The 15392-nt window shown below is 43.2% G+C and overlaps 1 protein-coding gene across 3 annotated transcripts in view; it reads right to left on the minus strand.

Moving 5' to 3' along the window:
* LOC115146504 (ral GTPase-activating protein subunit alpha-2-like) overlaps positions 1 to 15392 on the minus strand; it is a 191320-nt gene that overhangs the window by 39828 nt on the left and 136100 nt on the right. For all 3 annotated transcript variants that reach the window (XR_010459785.1, XM_065004260.1, XM_065004261.1), the window contains exons 36-38: positions 14070 to 14225; positions 3260 to 3418; positions 1030 to 1157 (exon numbers count right to left, since the gene is read on the minus strand). Coding sequence is in view for 2 of the 3 variants with exons in the window: in XM_065004260.1 (XP_064860332.1) it covers positions 1030 to 1157; positions 3260 to 3418; positions 14070 to 14225 (443 nt within the window). In the remaining variant the exon portion in view is untranslated. The remainder of the gene's footprint in view (positions 1 to 1029; positions 1158 to 3259; positions 3419 to 14069; positions 14226 to 15392) is intronic.

Consider the following 15392-nt stretch of genomic DNA (forward strand, 5'->3'; position numbering starts at 1 on the left):
AAAACAGTGCATGTTTTCACCTTAAAAACAACTCTGACATTACTGCCCACTCCCCTTGCCCTCTTTTCTTACACACCGCAAACCAATGAGCACAACTTGAATCCAACCTCAAAAGCTGGAGGTTGGGTGTTTCCATAGTGACCAGCAGAGAGATACTGTGGTGATGGTGAGGCTAGTCTGTATACCCTGTTCCTGTCCGGCGAGGGGCAGAGCAGCAAGGCTTTATAGGAGATTAGAACCCCCGAAGCCCGCTCCAAAAAACAACGTCCCTTCCCTCTCTGACCTGCTCTCATTCACATGCAAATTAATCTCCATCACTGATTACGCTTGTCTTAAACCAACTGACATGTACAGCTGGAGTCAGGCCCTTAACAACAGGCAGGCTGTTACAGGGACAGTTGATGATACATGACGACTCAGTAGAGTCAGTAGATGATACATGACGACTCAGTAGAGTCAGTAGATGATACATGACGACTCAGTAGATGATACATGACGACTCAGTAGAGTCAGTAGATGATACATGACGACAGACAGGTTACACATAAGATCACCACTACAGACCTAGACAGCCACATGCATCTGCACATGTTACTAAGGGCTGTGTAACACAACTCAAACCAGTGCGCAGCTAATCGCTGTATGCAAATCAGCCAGTGCATCAAGATCAGTGTCAGCGCTCAGCCATGCAGATCAGCCAACACAATCCACATGGGCAAACCACTGGCAGTGCTAATGCCATTATCACAACAATCGACCCGTTTATAATTTAAATTCTTTCATATGAGCACTGTGAAGAAGATTGTGAGGAATAAGCAGCTAGCTAGCTGTATATAAACGTTTATTTGTATTTCTGTTATTTCTCACAATGCTAGATAGATAGATAGGTAATTGGTCAGGATCTATCCATCTATCTTTGAATATAAAAATATACCCTTCCTCGGCCTACCTACCTGCTGAAGCTCTGTGATCAGACAGGACTGTAGGAAAGGTAGAGGCAACAGAGTAAAGAGTAAACAGAAAGGATACAAGCTCTGGTAGAGCGTCAGGCGGGACTTGACAGCTCTGCTGGCGTTGATGCAGGTGGCACGCACCAGGCTGGGCAGCAGCGTTCCAGTGACGATGGCCCCGTTGAACAAAGGCCCAAAGAAAGGGACCTACAAGGGGAAGGAGGGAGAGAGAGGGATAGAGGGAGAAAGAAACAAATACGAAGAAAGAAGAAGAAAGTTAACATGTTATATTATTCAGATAAAATGCTATAAAAAAATGCTGGTTAAGTCATAAAATCATATGAAATGAGTGTGCTTTGAAATGCGCGAGACATCTCAAATGGGCACAGGGTTAGAGTTAGGTTTGAGTGATTAAGGTTTGAGTATTTAGCATGACAATCACACACATCTAATGCAAATCAATGTAGAGTAAGAGAAATGACTGTCGATACCAGAGAAAAAATTTCTATTGAACAAATACAATGGCAGTTCTCTGTGTTTGAGAGCAGCACGCATATGTGTGTGTGGTTGGTGTGTGTGACACACGCATCTGCTGATGGGTTTTTGGGGAGATCTTAAATCTGCTGAGTTGAATAATCGTTGACCTGGAATGTGACGTGAATGTCAGAGCCCCTTCATAAACCCTGCTGTCTACTCTGCATGGTAGAGCTCATTATACAGAAAGTCCCTCCACTTCAATGATTGGAACGTACTTCAAACTGACATCTAGCTCTAGAACACCATAGAATATGAATGAGAGGGGGGTTCTGAGTATGGTGGAGGTTTGGGCTGAAGACTGGGTGGTTTTAACCTCTTTGGGCTAGGGGGCAGTATTTTGACGTCTGGATGAAAAGCGTGCTCAAAGTAAACTGCCTGTTACTCAGGCCCAGAAGCTAGGATATGCATATAATTGGTAGATTTGGATAGAAAACACTTTGAAGTTTCTAAAACTGTTAGAATAATGTCTGAGTATAACAGAACTGATTTGGCAGGCAAAACCCCGAGCACAATCCATCAAGGGAATTTTTTGTTGTTGAGGTCATTGTGTTTTCCAATTGTTTTCTATGGGAGGTACTATTTACGAGGAACCTGGTTGCAGTTCCTTTGGCTTCCACTAGATGTCATAGGTCTTTAGAAAAGAAAAGTTGTTTGAAATGTTTGGACCAAGTTTACAGGTAACTTATTAGATACTTTGTAGGCATGTTGGGCGAGTTGAAACCGGTGTATTTATGAATCAAACGCACCAAATAAATTGTCATTTTTGGGACATAAAGAAGGACATTATTGAACAAAAGGACCATTTGTGATGTTTCTGGGACATTTTGGAGTGCCAACAGAAGAAGATCTTCAAAGGTAAGGCATTAATTATATCGCTATTTCTGACTTTTGTGGCGCGATAATTGGTTGGGACAATATTTTTGGCCAATATTAGCCATTGCTAGTCTATCGGCCGTTGAGGATTGGCGCAGCCGATGTCTTCTATGGAGCGCAAGCGCACTTGCCTCGTGTCATACTGTTGGAAGCCGGCACCACTTACTCGTTCATTGCTAGCTGTCCTTGAGGAACCTCTGGCTGGACAGCATCTTCTTAACTACCTACTCCTGCTGCATATCATATAGCTTAAGCACACTTGAAAATGACACAAGGCATGTAGACATATTGAAAGTGTTCATTCATTTACTGTTCGGCAAAACAATGTCCATATACAGGCGGCAGCACTTTGCAAAACAAGACACCGGTTTTGTCATCAAAATGTTCAAATTTAATGATATTGTCCATCGGTCTCCTTGACCCCAAAAAAACGGTATCGGCATTGGCCTTAATAAATCCATATCGGTTGTTCGCTAGCACATACGCACAGTGATGATGCACTGTAGTGGAAGAGGAGGGCATTTACTTTCCATCTCAGAGTCACACAGCTGGACAGGCAGACAGACAGTTAACCCAAACCAACAAGCTAGTTTGGTGGGACACTGGGAAAGAGAGTTAAGAGGGGTTTGTTGAGAAAGTCAGATAGATTGGAGCAGTGCTGGAATATGTGTTTGATCAAATTTAGTAAGAGAAATTGTGAAAATAGCACCCATTATATATTTTTTTATGTAAAAATGACAGTAAGTAAAATAGTCTATGACACCACCCATTACAGACATGGATTTAGTGGAAAATAATCAACCAAGTGTAGAAGCAAACTCTGAAAACTCATTGTGACAAACTACCATATTGGTTTTGCATTGAGTATTCAGAGCAGCCAACCAGCTGATCTGTAGTACCTGTGGTTTCTTCATGATCTGGATGAAGAACGTGTGGTTCTTCATGGGGTACACGATGATCAGCACGTCTCCAAAGTCAGTGGGGATGATGCCGCGCCGGTAGTCCCTGCTGTGCTCAGACCACACTATGTGAACTTCATCGTTTCCCAGGTGACGCAGCTGCACCGGAACAAATCACAAGCTTTAGACATGGCTGGCAACGGTGATCACATTTAAAAAACATATTGTCATTACTATAAAAAACAAATATAGGTTAGCTATTACCACAGCTCTGGGTGTTGTGACGATGTAAAACATCTCCTGATTTCAACTTTGATTGGAAATTCAAAGAACAAAAAAACATTTTAAAACCAATCATTGAAATTAACTTTACTCCAAATTGCATCCAATTTCCATGTTCTATTCATTCAACTTCAGTTAGGACAGAAATGACAGGAAATTGGCAGATTGTTATTTTAACTCTATTTTTGAACTAAGACATAGGAGCGAGAAAGGAGAAAGAACACTCTTGCCCCAGTATTGTGGTTGACATGGACATTGAGTGATGGGCAAAGACCGGCCGTTCGAACCTCACCGGTCTTTACCCTTCATTAATGGGGCAGAGTTGATCCCTGACCACATGACCTTACCAGAATAGACTGGGCCTAGTTACGGCCAAAGAGTATTTCCTGCCTAGGTGAAGAGATTAGGAATAACTCCTGTCCCTGATCATGTGGCATCATGACTGCTAAGACTGAGCCTCCACACTGACTGACTCGCTGAGAGAAGAAGAAAACATGTGCTAATGTACTTGGGTCTAATGAGCCATTAAGAAAACATGCCCTCGCTACCCAAAAAATGCAATTAGCACATTCTATTATAACCCCTTAATTATGCTAATGGTTTAATGTTAAACAAATCCACAACCCACTGATTGAACGTCGTGCTCACTGGTTGATCTCATCTGTACAGGCGCAGGTCAGACCAGACAGACAGGGACAAATTAACCAAGAATGTTGAATATGCATGTCGAAGTTGCCCACAAAAATCCTAGGGATGTTAATTAACATTAGACATTTTACATAGAATGAGTTGAACCAAGAGGTAGGACTGTCTGGGTAAATGCTAATGCATCTTTGTGTTCTCCTTCAGCAAGCTCTCCAACACCAGGGAATAGGCTTAATAATAACAATACAAATGTTTGGTGGGTGCTAATATTTGTCCAATTTCATACATGTACAAGTATGTATTATAAGCATGCGTGAATTGGAAATGTGTTTTTTGCAGAGAGCGGCGTCACGGCGAAATTAGGAGTCAGGAAAATATGGACCATCACGGTAAAGGAGGATATTGGTTTGTGGGAAGGTCGATTTCAATGATATATGAATAGAGGAGGATGTCAGAAAAGCAGGAATTGATGATTAAATCAGGGGAAGAATCACATCCCTGTCCCTACTACACAGTGCTGTAGCTATATGTGGCACTAGAAGCTCTCCTATGTGTGGCCTCAGTTAAAGGCCCTTGTCCAATTGGCCCTCAAGGTTTGGCGATATATCAAATTCATTCCATTAATTCGAATTGAGGTTTTTGCGTGATAATACAAAATGCAATAATCAAATTATTATTATTGAGCTTTTATGTCCGCTTGTTCTCACGTCAACTTTTTGGCCTCGTCTCCTTCGCTCCTTCTCATTTATATTAGAGATCTGTATATAATGACAAGATGCTCATATCTCCACCTCAACAATGGGAGTCGTTGCCCCAAAGGCGGGAAGGCAAGTGACAAAGGAGGGAAAGCATTGGGCTTATTTTGGACAGACTTGGGTGAGAGTGAAACCTCTCGCTTCGCCTCTTCCTCTCGGTTTACACACACATTCCAAGCCTCTCCCCCTGACACGGTCTACAACAAAGATGAGAGATCACTTCTTCTTTCTGACAAGCAATTTCAACTCACTATTTACACTGAAAAAAAGTATAAATGCAACATGCAACAATTTCAAAGATTTTACTGTTGCAGTTCATTTAAGGAAATCAGTCAATTGAAATAAATTCATTCGGCCCTAATTTATGGATTTCACATGACTGGGCAGGGGTGCAGCCATGGGTGGGCCTTGGAGGGCATAGGCCCACCCACTTGGGAGCCAGGCCCACCCACTTGGGAGCCAGGACCAGGCAATCAGAATGAGTTTCTCCTCACAAAAGGTCTTTATTACAGACAAATACATCTCAGCACACTGGGCTGTTGTGGTTACACGTGGTCTGAAGGTTGTGAGGCCAGTTGGACACACTGCCAAATTCTCTAAAACTATGTTGGAGGCAGCTTATGGGAGAAAAACAAACATTGAATTCTCTGGCAACAGCTCTGGTGGACATTCTTGCAGTAAGCATGACAATTGCACGCTCCCACAAAACATCTGTGCATTGTGGTGTGACAAAACTGCTCAATTTCATGTGGTATTTTATTGTCCCCAGCACAAGGTGCTCCTGTACAATGATCATGCTGTTTAATCAGCTTCTTGATATGTCACACCTGTCAGGTGGATGGATTATCTTGGCAAAAGAGAAATGCTCACAAACAGGGATGTAAACAAATTTGTGCACAACATTTTTGAGAAATACACTTTTTGTTTATATGGAACATTTCTGGGACTTTTGACTTCAGCTCATGAAACATGGGACCAATACTTTACATGTTGCGTTTATATTTTTGTTCAGTGGTAAATTTGAGGTTTGGTCCAACAGAATCAGTCATATGGACACCCAAACATTATTTTAATAGAGGAGAGAAAACATCTGTACTAAAACATCTGTTTTTAAGCCTAGGCATTGGCTTTGAGATTGCCATATAAACTAACTCATATAGGATAGAAAAGTGTGTGTGCGCATTAATAGAGGCCTGTCCTGACTGTCTGTGTGTGTAGAATGACCCCATGATTATCTAGGCACTCAGCCAGACACTTGACACAAATTAACTGGTTCCTCTTAGCTTCACTGGAGACAGAGCAAAGTGTTATTCTGCACACCAGTGAGAGCTATTGTTCTGCTTGGAGCCTGTTTCTGGGTGAAAGATTCATGTTTTGTGTGTGTGTGTGTGTGTGTGTGACCAGTACGACCATACATCATCTGGGCCGACAGTCAAAGGCACTTGCTTGCCCAACTTGGGGGAACCGTTGAGCTACTGTTAAGAGGAAGTATGTCTGGAGTGACTTCCTGTCATTCTGGCCCCTATTGTTCTCACTCAGTTGCGACAGACTGAGGCAACCTTTTCACCCAGCTGTCTCCCCTCACACACACACACACATAGGGTCACGTGTTTTGCAGATGCTTGCATGGGGTAGGTTGACTATATAAATGCTCCTGTAGTCTTTGTACAGGAGTCGCTCACTCCATTTCACCTGCGTGGGCGGGGCGACCAGTCTCCTCATTATAATACGTTTTTAATAAAAGTAAAACCTTGATTGACTATTTACTGTGCCTCTCCTCATTATTAGTTAACGGTAGAATTTCCACCACATTCTTGGCGAGCTTGGCAGGAGGTGTACCTCCACCCGCAGACCGTTTCGGAGGACCTGGTTAAACTGTGCACAGGGGGCTCCAAATTGAGACCCCAGGAAACCGCACTTCTGACAGGAGCAGACTGAGACCCACCTAAGGACCCGAAAGGAAGACGGGGCGGGTGGATACTTTTGAAGCCCCTGTTGAGGGTACGCTCAGAGTGAGGTCACGCTCAGAGTGAGATCACGCTCAGAGTGAGATCACGCAGAGTGAGGTCAGAGCGAGGTCTTCCTTAAGAGGGCCAAAGCTGAGACAACCAGCAGGCCTGAGTTGAGTTGATAAGAGTGTTTTAAGTGAGGTATCCTTGGACATGATTTTTAATTAGCCAGTTGAGGGCAACCAAAACTCCAGATCCGTGGTACTGATTTGATTACCATAGGACTGGTGAGGTTAATGTAGAGTGAGGGACCAGAGCGCGAGTGCACTCGGCTTGGCGAAGCTCATTGAACGAGGGACCAGAGTGCAGGTGACTCCTTGTGAGGGCATTTGACTTAGTGAAGTTCAAATTATAATGTGGAGTTTTATTTTTATTTTTTCATTTCACCTTTATTTAACCAGGTAGGCTAGTTGAGAACAAGTTCTCATTTGCAACTGCGACCTGGCCAAGATCAAGCATAGCAGTGTGAACAGACAACAACACAGAGTGTTGGACTGGAGCGTGAGTGGTCTTGCGAGGGCCCTCGGCTCGGAGAAGCTCAATTAATTTAGCCTCTCCTCACTATTAGTTAAAGGTAGAATTTACACCACAACTTTCTAACCATACCCTTTTTATGTCTCAACTCTTCAAATTGCACGCAGAGCAGGCATTACTAAAACAGGAGTATCAATGAATATTGTTTCTGGAAAATGAATGCTCAGTTTGTCTCTCGCGGCATTGCGGTACCAGGTACTGCTAGCAGCATTTTAGCTAAAGACTGCTATAATAGCTAGTCGGATTTATAAGTGTGCAATATGCATTTAAAACACAATTCTATAAGGAATTGGCAACTCACACTCATTCTGAGAAATAAGGTAGGCTACTTGATGTCAACATTTGAACAAAGTGGACAGGCTAGCATGCTGTTCAAACCGACACGTGTGTGTTCATAACAATTCAACTGTTCAACCGTGTTAGCTAGGGAACACATCCAAGTTGGCTAAACTTGAAATAAAAATATTAGCTGGCTATTCATTAGCATGTGGCCTTGTGCTTGAGAGATTGTTTATGAGATCTTTGTTAATTTTCTATAATGCCTGCTACAATAAGTTAGTCATTATTAGTGAATGTGCATTATTTTCTTTAACAAAAAAGTGCATTTTCATAGATAGACTTGAAAGTTTGATCAGTGATTATTAAAAAATAAATAATCAGGTTACACTGTTTTGATAATATAATTAAATTACAAGTGGGTCTTATGGTTGTGGAAGGCTTATATTTAGCCTAGGTATAACTTCACAAGCCCTGAATTCATTAGATGAATGCTGACTCTTTGAAATGCAGTGTATTTGACCTTTAAATAGTACAACAACACTTATTTAGAGAAAACATTAAAAAATAGAAATATATATTGTGAATCGCCTATAAGTTAGAAAATGTAGATGTGATTTGTAGGCCATACCAACCAGCCCAATCTCAGTGTCCTCCCACAAGGCCCATGGGTCTCATCCAACTAACACACAGCAAAGCAGGCCTCACAGCAGTACAGTCCATTATAAAAACAGCAGAGCAGGCCTCACAGCAGTACAGTCCATTATAAAAACAGCAGAGCAGGCCTCTCAGCAGTACAGTCCATTATAAAAACAGCAGAGCAGGCCTCTCAGCAGTACAGTCCATTATAAAAACAGCAGAGCAGGCCTCTCAGCAGAACATTATAAAAACAACAGAGCAGGCCTCTCAGCAGAACATTATAAAAACAGCAGAGCAGGCCTCTCAGCAGTACAGTCCCTTATAAAATCAGCAGAGCAGGCCTCGCAGCAGTACAGTACATTATAAAAACAGCAGAGCAGGCCTCTCAGCAGTATAGTCCATTATAAAAACAGCAGAGCAGGCCTCTCAGCAGTACAGTCCATTATGAAAACAACAGAGCAGGCCTCTCTGCAGAACATTATAAAAACAACAGAGCAGGCCTCTCAGCAGAACATTATAAAAACAGCAGAGCAGGCCTCTCAGCAGTACAGTCCCTTATAAAAACAGCAGAGCAGGCCTCTTAGCAGTATAGTCCATTATAAAAACAACAGAGCAGGCCTCTCAGCAGTACAGTCCATTATAAAAACAACAGAGCAGGCCTCTCAGCAGTATAGTCCATTATAAAAACAACAGAGCAGGCCTCTCAGCAGTATAGCTATTATAAAAACAACAGAGCAGGCCTCTCAGCAGTACAGTCCCTTGTAAAAACAGCAGAGCAGGCCTCTCAGCAGTACAGTCCATTATAAAAACAACAGAGCAGGCCTCTCTGCAGAACACTATAAAAACAACAGAGCAGGCCTCTCAGCAGTACAGTCCACTATAAAAACAGCAGATCAGGCCTCTCTGCAGAACATTATAAAAAGCGCAGAGCAGGCCTCTCTGCAGAACATTATAAAAACCGCAGAGCAGGCCTCTCAGCAGTACAGTCCCTTATAAAAACAACAGAGTGGGCCTCTCAGCAGTATAGTCCATTATAAAAACAACAGAGCGGGCCTCTCAGCAGCACAGTGCCTTATAAAAACAGCAGAGCAGGCCTCTCAGCAGTACAGTCCCTTATAAAAACAACAGAGCAGGCCTCTCAGCAGTACAGTCCCTTATAAAAACAACAGAGCAGGCCTCTCAGCAGCACAGTCCCTTATAAAAACAACAGAGCAGGCCTCTCAGCAGCACAGTCCATTATAAAAACAACAGAGAAGGCCTCTCAGCAGTACATTATAAAAACAGCAGAGCAGGCCTCTCAGCAGTACAGTCCATTATAAAAACAGCAGAGCCGGCCTCTCAGCAGTACAGTCCATTATAAAAACAGCAGAGCAGGCCTCTCAGCAGTATAGTCCATTATAAAAACAGCAGAGCAGGCCTCTCAGCAGTACAGTCCATTATGAAAACAACAGAGCAGGCCTCTCAGCAGTACAGTCCATTATAAAAACAACAGAGCAGGCCTCTCAGCAGTACAGTCCATTATGAAAACAGCAGAGCAGCAGCCCAGTTAAGCCATTGTGCCTGAGGCTGGTAGTGAGCGTGAGGCCGCCGGGTGCCGCTCGCTCTGACATTAGGACCCTACATGGCCTGACCCCCACCTCACAGGTCACTCCTGTAACCATATTACCACAACCAGCTGCTGCCCTCAAGCCCACAATTGGATTGGAGGAATTCACATTCTTTTTCCTCATTTTCCTTTCTGGTTTAAATGGGGCCCGTTTTCTTCCTTTCTTTCTTTCCCTCAGACAGACAATCTGGCCAGCGAAAGCCTCCCCCACCCCACTACACACAGTACGCACTTGAGAGCGGGCGGGTGGGCGAGGCTGAACGTTTTATTTGTAAAATGACAGAGAAACTTCCTGCCTGGATGCCGATAAAGCCTCTTTTTCATCCCAATCTTGTCCCCCCCTCCCTCCCACCCCCTTTAAGCCTCCACACCCGCTGCCGAGCTGCCAATTGCTGTATCGCCTGTGGCTAGCGCGGGGTTCTGGGAGGAGAGGAGTGCAATTACAGGGGCTCCCAGTCAAATGAATCGAAGAGGGCCAACAGCACACACCAGTGCCTCACACCAGCTAGCCAAAATCGAATCTTGCGCATGCTAACTAATTTCCGCAGCCACCGAGCACAGGTTCAGTATGGGGTCGGTGCAGGACTGTTTTTTGGGGCGAGGGGGGAAGGGATGTGTTGGTGGTGCGGAGGTGGTATATGAGGAGGACCTGATGAATTTCCTATCTTCGTGGGACACCGCATGAGAAGATAGGCTGCATGGGCAGGGGCTTCGCAGCTCATTTCACCATGCTAACTGCTGCTGGTGTGTTACAGCCAGGGAAACAGCTGAAGCGCCCATCGATTGCTCCCGCAGTCACGGCCGGAATGGGATAAAAAGGTCCTGCCGGCATCCGCCTGGCCCCTGCCCTGCCAGGGTCAGCTAATGGCTGAATTTGGGCCCCAGTCACTGCACCCAGGGAGGGGGGCAAGAAGGGTGAACAGGTCCAGGAATCACAGTCATTACCGTAGCCACACATGCCTCTTCTCACACGCCTGCTCCTCTCTCTACTCCTCAGGCCTGCCCAGGGTTTACTAATCAATGCCAGAACACAGGAGTCACATCACCTGATCTCAGCTTAGCACAGAGTGAAGAGCCAAGACAGCACACATATAGACAGGGTAGCGTTCTGCAGTCATTTCACTCTGTACACTGTTTGAAGCCTTTTTTTGTATGGGTCGATCCACCAATTAGTGCCTTTTGAGTAGTGTAACTTGGTGAAAAAAAACTTGTCACCTAATTTTTACAAATCGGACATACAGACCACATGTTCAACTGAACGGGAAAAACTTTTTCCCATCTCAAAACGTTGAATTTAAAAAAATGTTATGTGCCTAATAAAGTAACAGTTGACCGTAACAGCGTTGACAACATCATCTTAAATCAGCCAAATCCCCTTGAGACAGGGGGAATGGAAGCTTGTTGTGTGGAACAGGGAGGGGCAATTGAATGAAAGATTCACCAAAAATGAACATTCTTAAAACATTTCTATGGGTAACAGGGTTGACGTGTTATGCTCGACAAACTCACTTTTTCACCACAAAGCACCAGAAAGTGGCAAAATAGTGTAAACGCATGTGAGCTGGATCTACTCTATGATTTGACTATGAGATGTTCAATGTCTTTTCAGATTTTTTAAAATTTAAAGCAGCAATCAGCATTTAAAAGCTTTCTCCCCAACCGTTTCAGTAATAAAAAGCAGTGTGATAGGGCTGGACAGATGTAACCACTCAAATGAACAGACAGCGATATGGATGCAAGGACAGCATGCATGATATCAAAATGATAGTTTTAACCATGTTTTGAGGCTATATAGTGTTTCTTTACATTTACCATTTTCTTTTGTAAAATAAGCTTATATTTTAGGTTCTGATGGCGTATGACTGTTGAACTAAGCTTATGAGGCATTTATAAGTTAAATTCTTCAAGAATTAATGGGTACATTGAATAAATTCCAAAATTGATGAATCAACTGCAATCTGCAGATTGCCCCTTTAAAAAGGAATAGTTTCACCATATTAAAATGAAAGTTTAGTTTACATAAGTGTTGACCATAAATGAGGAACAGGTTGTTGTTGTTTCTTTTTACCTTAAAACAAATCACCAATAAAATAAAACAATTATAATCTTTAGAAATGACTATCAAAGCAACAAAATAACTAGGGCTTTACAAAGATGGTGAAAACAACTGACAGTTGTGAATCTGATGCAACCAAAGAGCTACTGCCCCCTTACCCGGGAAAGCACCGAACAACAGACAGGGACGTTGGACCATCGAAGACGTGCAAATATATGATGAGAACTACATTGATTTGGGGTTCACTTATATTGAGAGTAATGCCTTTCCTCAGCCACAGTGTGTTATATGTGCAAAATAAGTATTTCACAACTCGATGACACCTTCACTATTGTGCAGACATTTAGAAACAAAACATGCCAATTTGAAAATTAAGCCACGTGAGTTTTTGGAGTGAGAATTAAGATGACTTTCGAGTAGTAAGACATGTATAAAAGCAACAGATACCATTAATTACTGCTTCACATACAAGCCAGTGAATTCTATGAGTTACAGGTGGATGAGTCAACAGACGTGGCGGGCCTGGCACAGCTCCTGGTACATGTCGGTTATGTTTATGAGGCGTCAATTAAGGAAGACATCATCTTCTGCAAACCACTGGAAACCAGGACAACATGAGAAGATATTTTTAAAGTACTGGACAGCTTTGTGATGTAAAATGGACGTTGGTGGTCAAAATGTGTTGGTATCTGTACTGATGGCGCAAAAGCCATAACAGGAAGACATAGTGGAGTGGTAACACATGTGTAAGCAGTTGCTCCCGACTCCACTTGGGTACACTGCAGCATCCACCGAGAGGCTCTTACTGCCAAGGGAATGCCTATCAGCTTGAAAGATGTTTTGGACACTACAGGGAAAATGGTTAACTTTGTTAATTTAAAGCAAGGCCCCTGAACTCTCGTGTATTTTCTGCATTATGCAATGCTATGGGCAGCGACCATGTAATGCTTTTACAACATACAGAAGTGCGCTGGTTATCAAGGGGCAAAGAATTGACATGTTTTTTTAAATTGAGAGACTAGCTTAAAGTTTTCTTTACTGACATAATTTTCACTTGTCTGACCGCTTGCATGATGATGCATTTCTTACACGACTGGCCAATCTGGGTGATGTTTTTTCTTGCCTGAATGATCTGAATCTAGTATTACAGGGACTCTCCACAACGATATTCAATGTGTGGGACAAAATTGAGGCTATGATTAAGAAGTTGGAGCTCTTCTCTGTCTGCATTAACAAGGACAACACACAGGTCTTTCTATCATTGTATGATTTTTGTGTGCAAATGAACTCAAGCTTCCGGACAATGTCAAATGTGATGTAGCGAAGCACCGGAGTGAGTTGGGTGCGCAATTACGCAGGTACTTCCCCAAAATGGATGACACCCACAACTGGATTCGTTATTCCTTTCATGCCCTGTCTCCAATCCACTTACCGATATCTGAACAAGAGAGCCTCATCGAAATTACAACAAGCGGTTCTGTGAAAATTGAATTTAATCAGAAGCCACTGCCAGATTTCTGGATTGGGCTGCGCTCAGAGTAACCTGCCTTGGCAAATCGCGCTGTTAAGACACTGATGCCCTTTGCAACCACGTACCTATGTGAGAGTGGATTCTCGGCCCTCACAAGCATGAAAACTAAATAAAGGCAGAGACTATGTGGAAAATGTTTTAAGACTGGGACTCTTTCCAATACAACCAAGCAGAGTTATGTGCATCCTTTCAAGCACACCCTTTTCATTAATTTGAGGTGAGTTATTCACAATTTTCGATGAACAAATAAAGTTCCCACGAGCCGGGTTGTGACAAAAACTCACAACTTTTTATGTTTAATAAATGTATCGTATAGTGTGTATGGCAGGCTTACAATGATGGCAAAAAAACAACATTTGAGAGTGCGCTGACCCTGGTGCTAAAGGGGGTACGCAGCTGGAGGTTGAATGTTTGAAGGGGTACGGGACTATAAAGTTTGGGAACCACTGATCTGGAAGGAGTAATATTCACAAGTACCTTTTTGGTGAGGCAGTCGTCAGAGTTGGACGGCATGCGTGTGGACACATGCAAGATGACTTCCATCGTGGAGGTAGCGTAGTAGGGAGCAGTGTGTCCTGTGCTGCCGTTCCTCTGAAGCCCGCCCATGAAGCCACAGTGTGTGGCTAGATCCACCTGAGGGGGACACAACACGGTTAGGAGAGCGTGATGTCAGTGTGCGTGTGTCAGAGAGAGTGACGAGATGCAGGGCAGGGTTTCCGCTAGCCAGTAATAGCTGGCTTCTGGCCCAAAAAATAAAATAGAAAAGCCAATACATACAATTGCTGCTGGCAAACGGTCCGGGAGAAAAAGAAAAGAATCCCATTGCATAATAATGCTTTTTAGCCTATTCATTGATGGAAATATTAGTCGATGTAAATGCATTTGAATAGTCATACTTATAGTTCTATAGCAGGGGTACTCAACTCTGACCCTACGAAGTCTAGAGCCTGCTGGTTTTCTGTTCTACCTGATAATTAATTGCAGACACTTGTGTCCCAGATCTAAATCAGTCCCTGATTACAGGGGAACAATTTAAAAAATGCAGTGGTTTGGTTTGAGAGATCTACAGGTTAATTTGCATAATATGGTGAAATTAAACTGCCATGTGTACAATATATTCAGCAGAAAATCTGTCAGACAGCGCAAGAGCTGCTGCTTCAGCATCTCAAATAGCAAATGCATAGGCAATGAAAGGCAGGCTTCATCAGTTTCATCATAAATTTTTCTTGGGTCACTATAACTATATCTATTTTGCCAATTGGATTGATCCCCTCTACCACACGGAACCCCACTAATCTACCGACGGAAATGCACGAGGTGGCTAAAAACAAACCTCCATCCTATGCTAGCTTGCTACCCATGGCTCGACTAGCTGTCTGAATCGCCGTGACCCCAACCAACTTCACTACTCACTGGACCCTTATGATCACTCGGCTAAGCATGCCTCTCCTTAATGTCAATATGCCTGGTCCATTGCTATTCTGGTTAGTGTTTATTGGCTAATTTCACTGTAGAGCCTCTAGCCCTGCTCATTATACCTTAACCAACCTTTCAGTTCCACAACCCACAAATGCGATGACATCACCTGGTTTCAATGATGTTTCTAGAGACAATATCTCTCTCATCATCACTCAATGGCTAGGTTTACCTCCACTGTATTCATATCCTACCATACCTTTGTCTGTACATTATACCTTGAAGCTATTTTAATCGCCTTTTACGCTCTGTTCCAGATGTTCTAGATGACCAATTCTCATAGCTTTTAGCCGTACCCTTATCCTACTCCTCCTCTGGTGAAGT

Source organism: Oncorhynchus nerka, linkage group LG18, assembly GCF_034236695.1.
Source record: "Oncorhynchus nerka isolate Pitt River linkage group LG18, Oner_Uvic_2.0, whole genome shotgun sequence".
NCBI lineage: Eukaryota > Metazoa > Chordata > Actinopteri > Salmoniformes > Salmonidae > Oncorhynchus > Oncorhynchus nerka.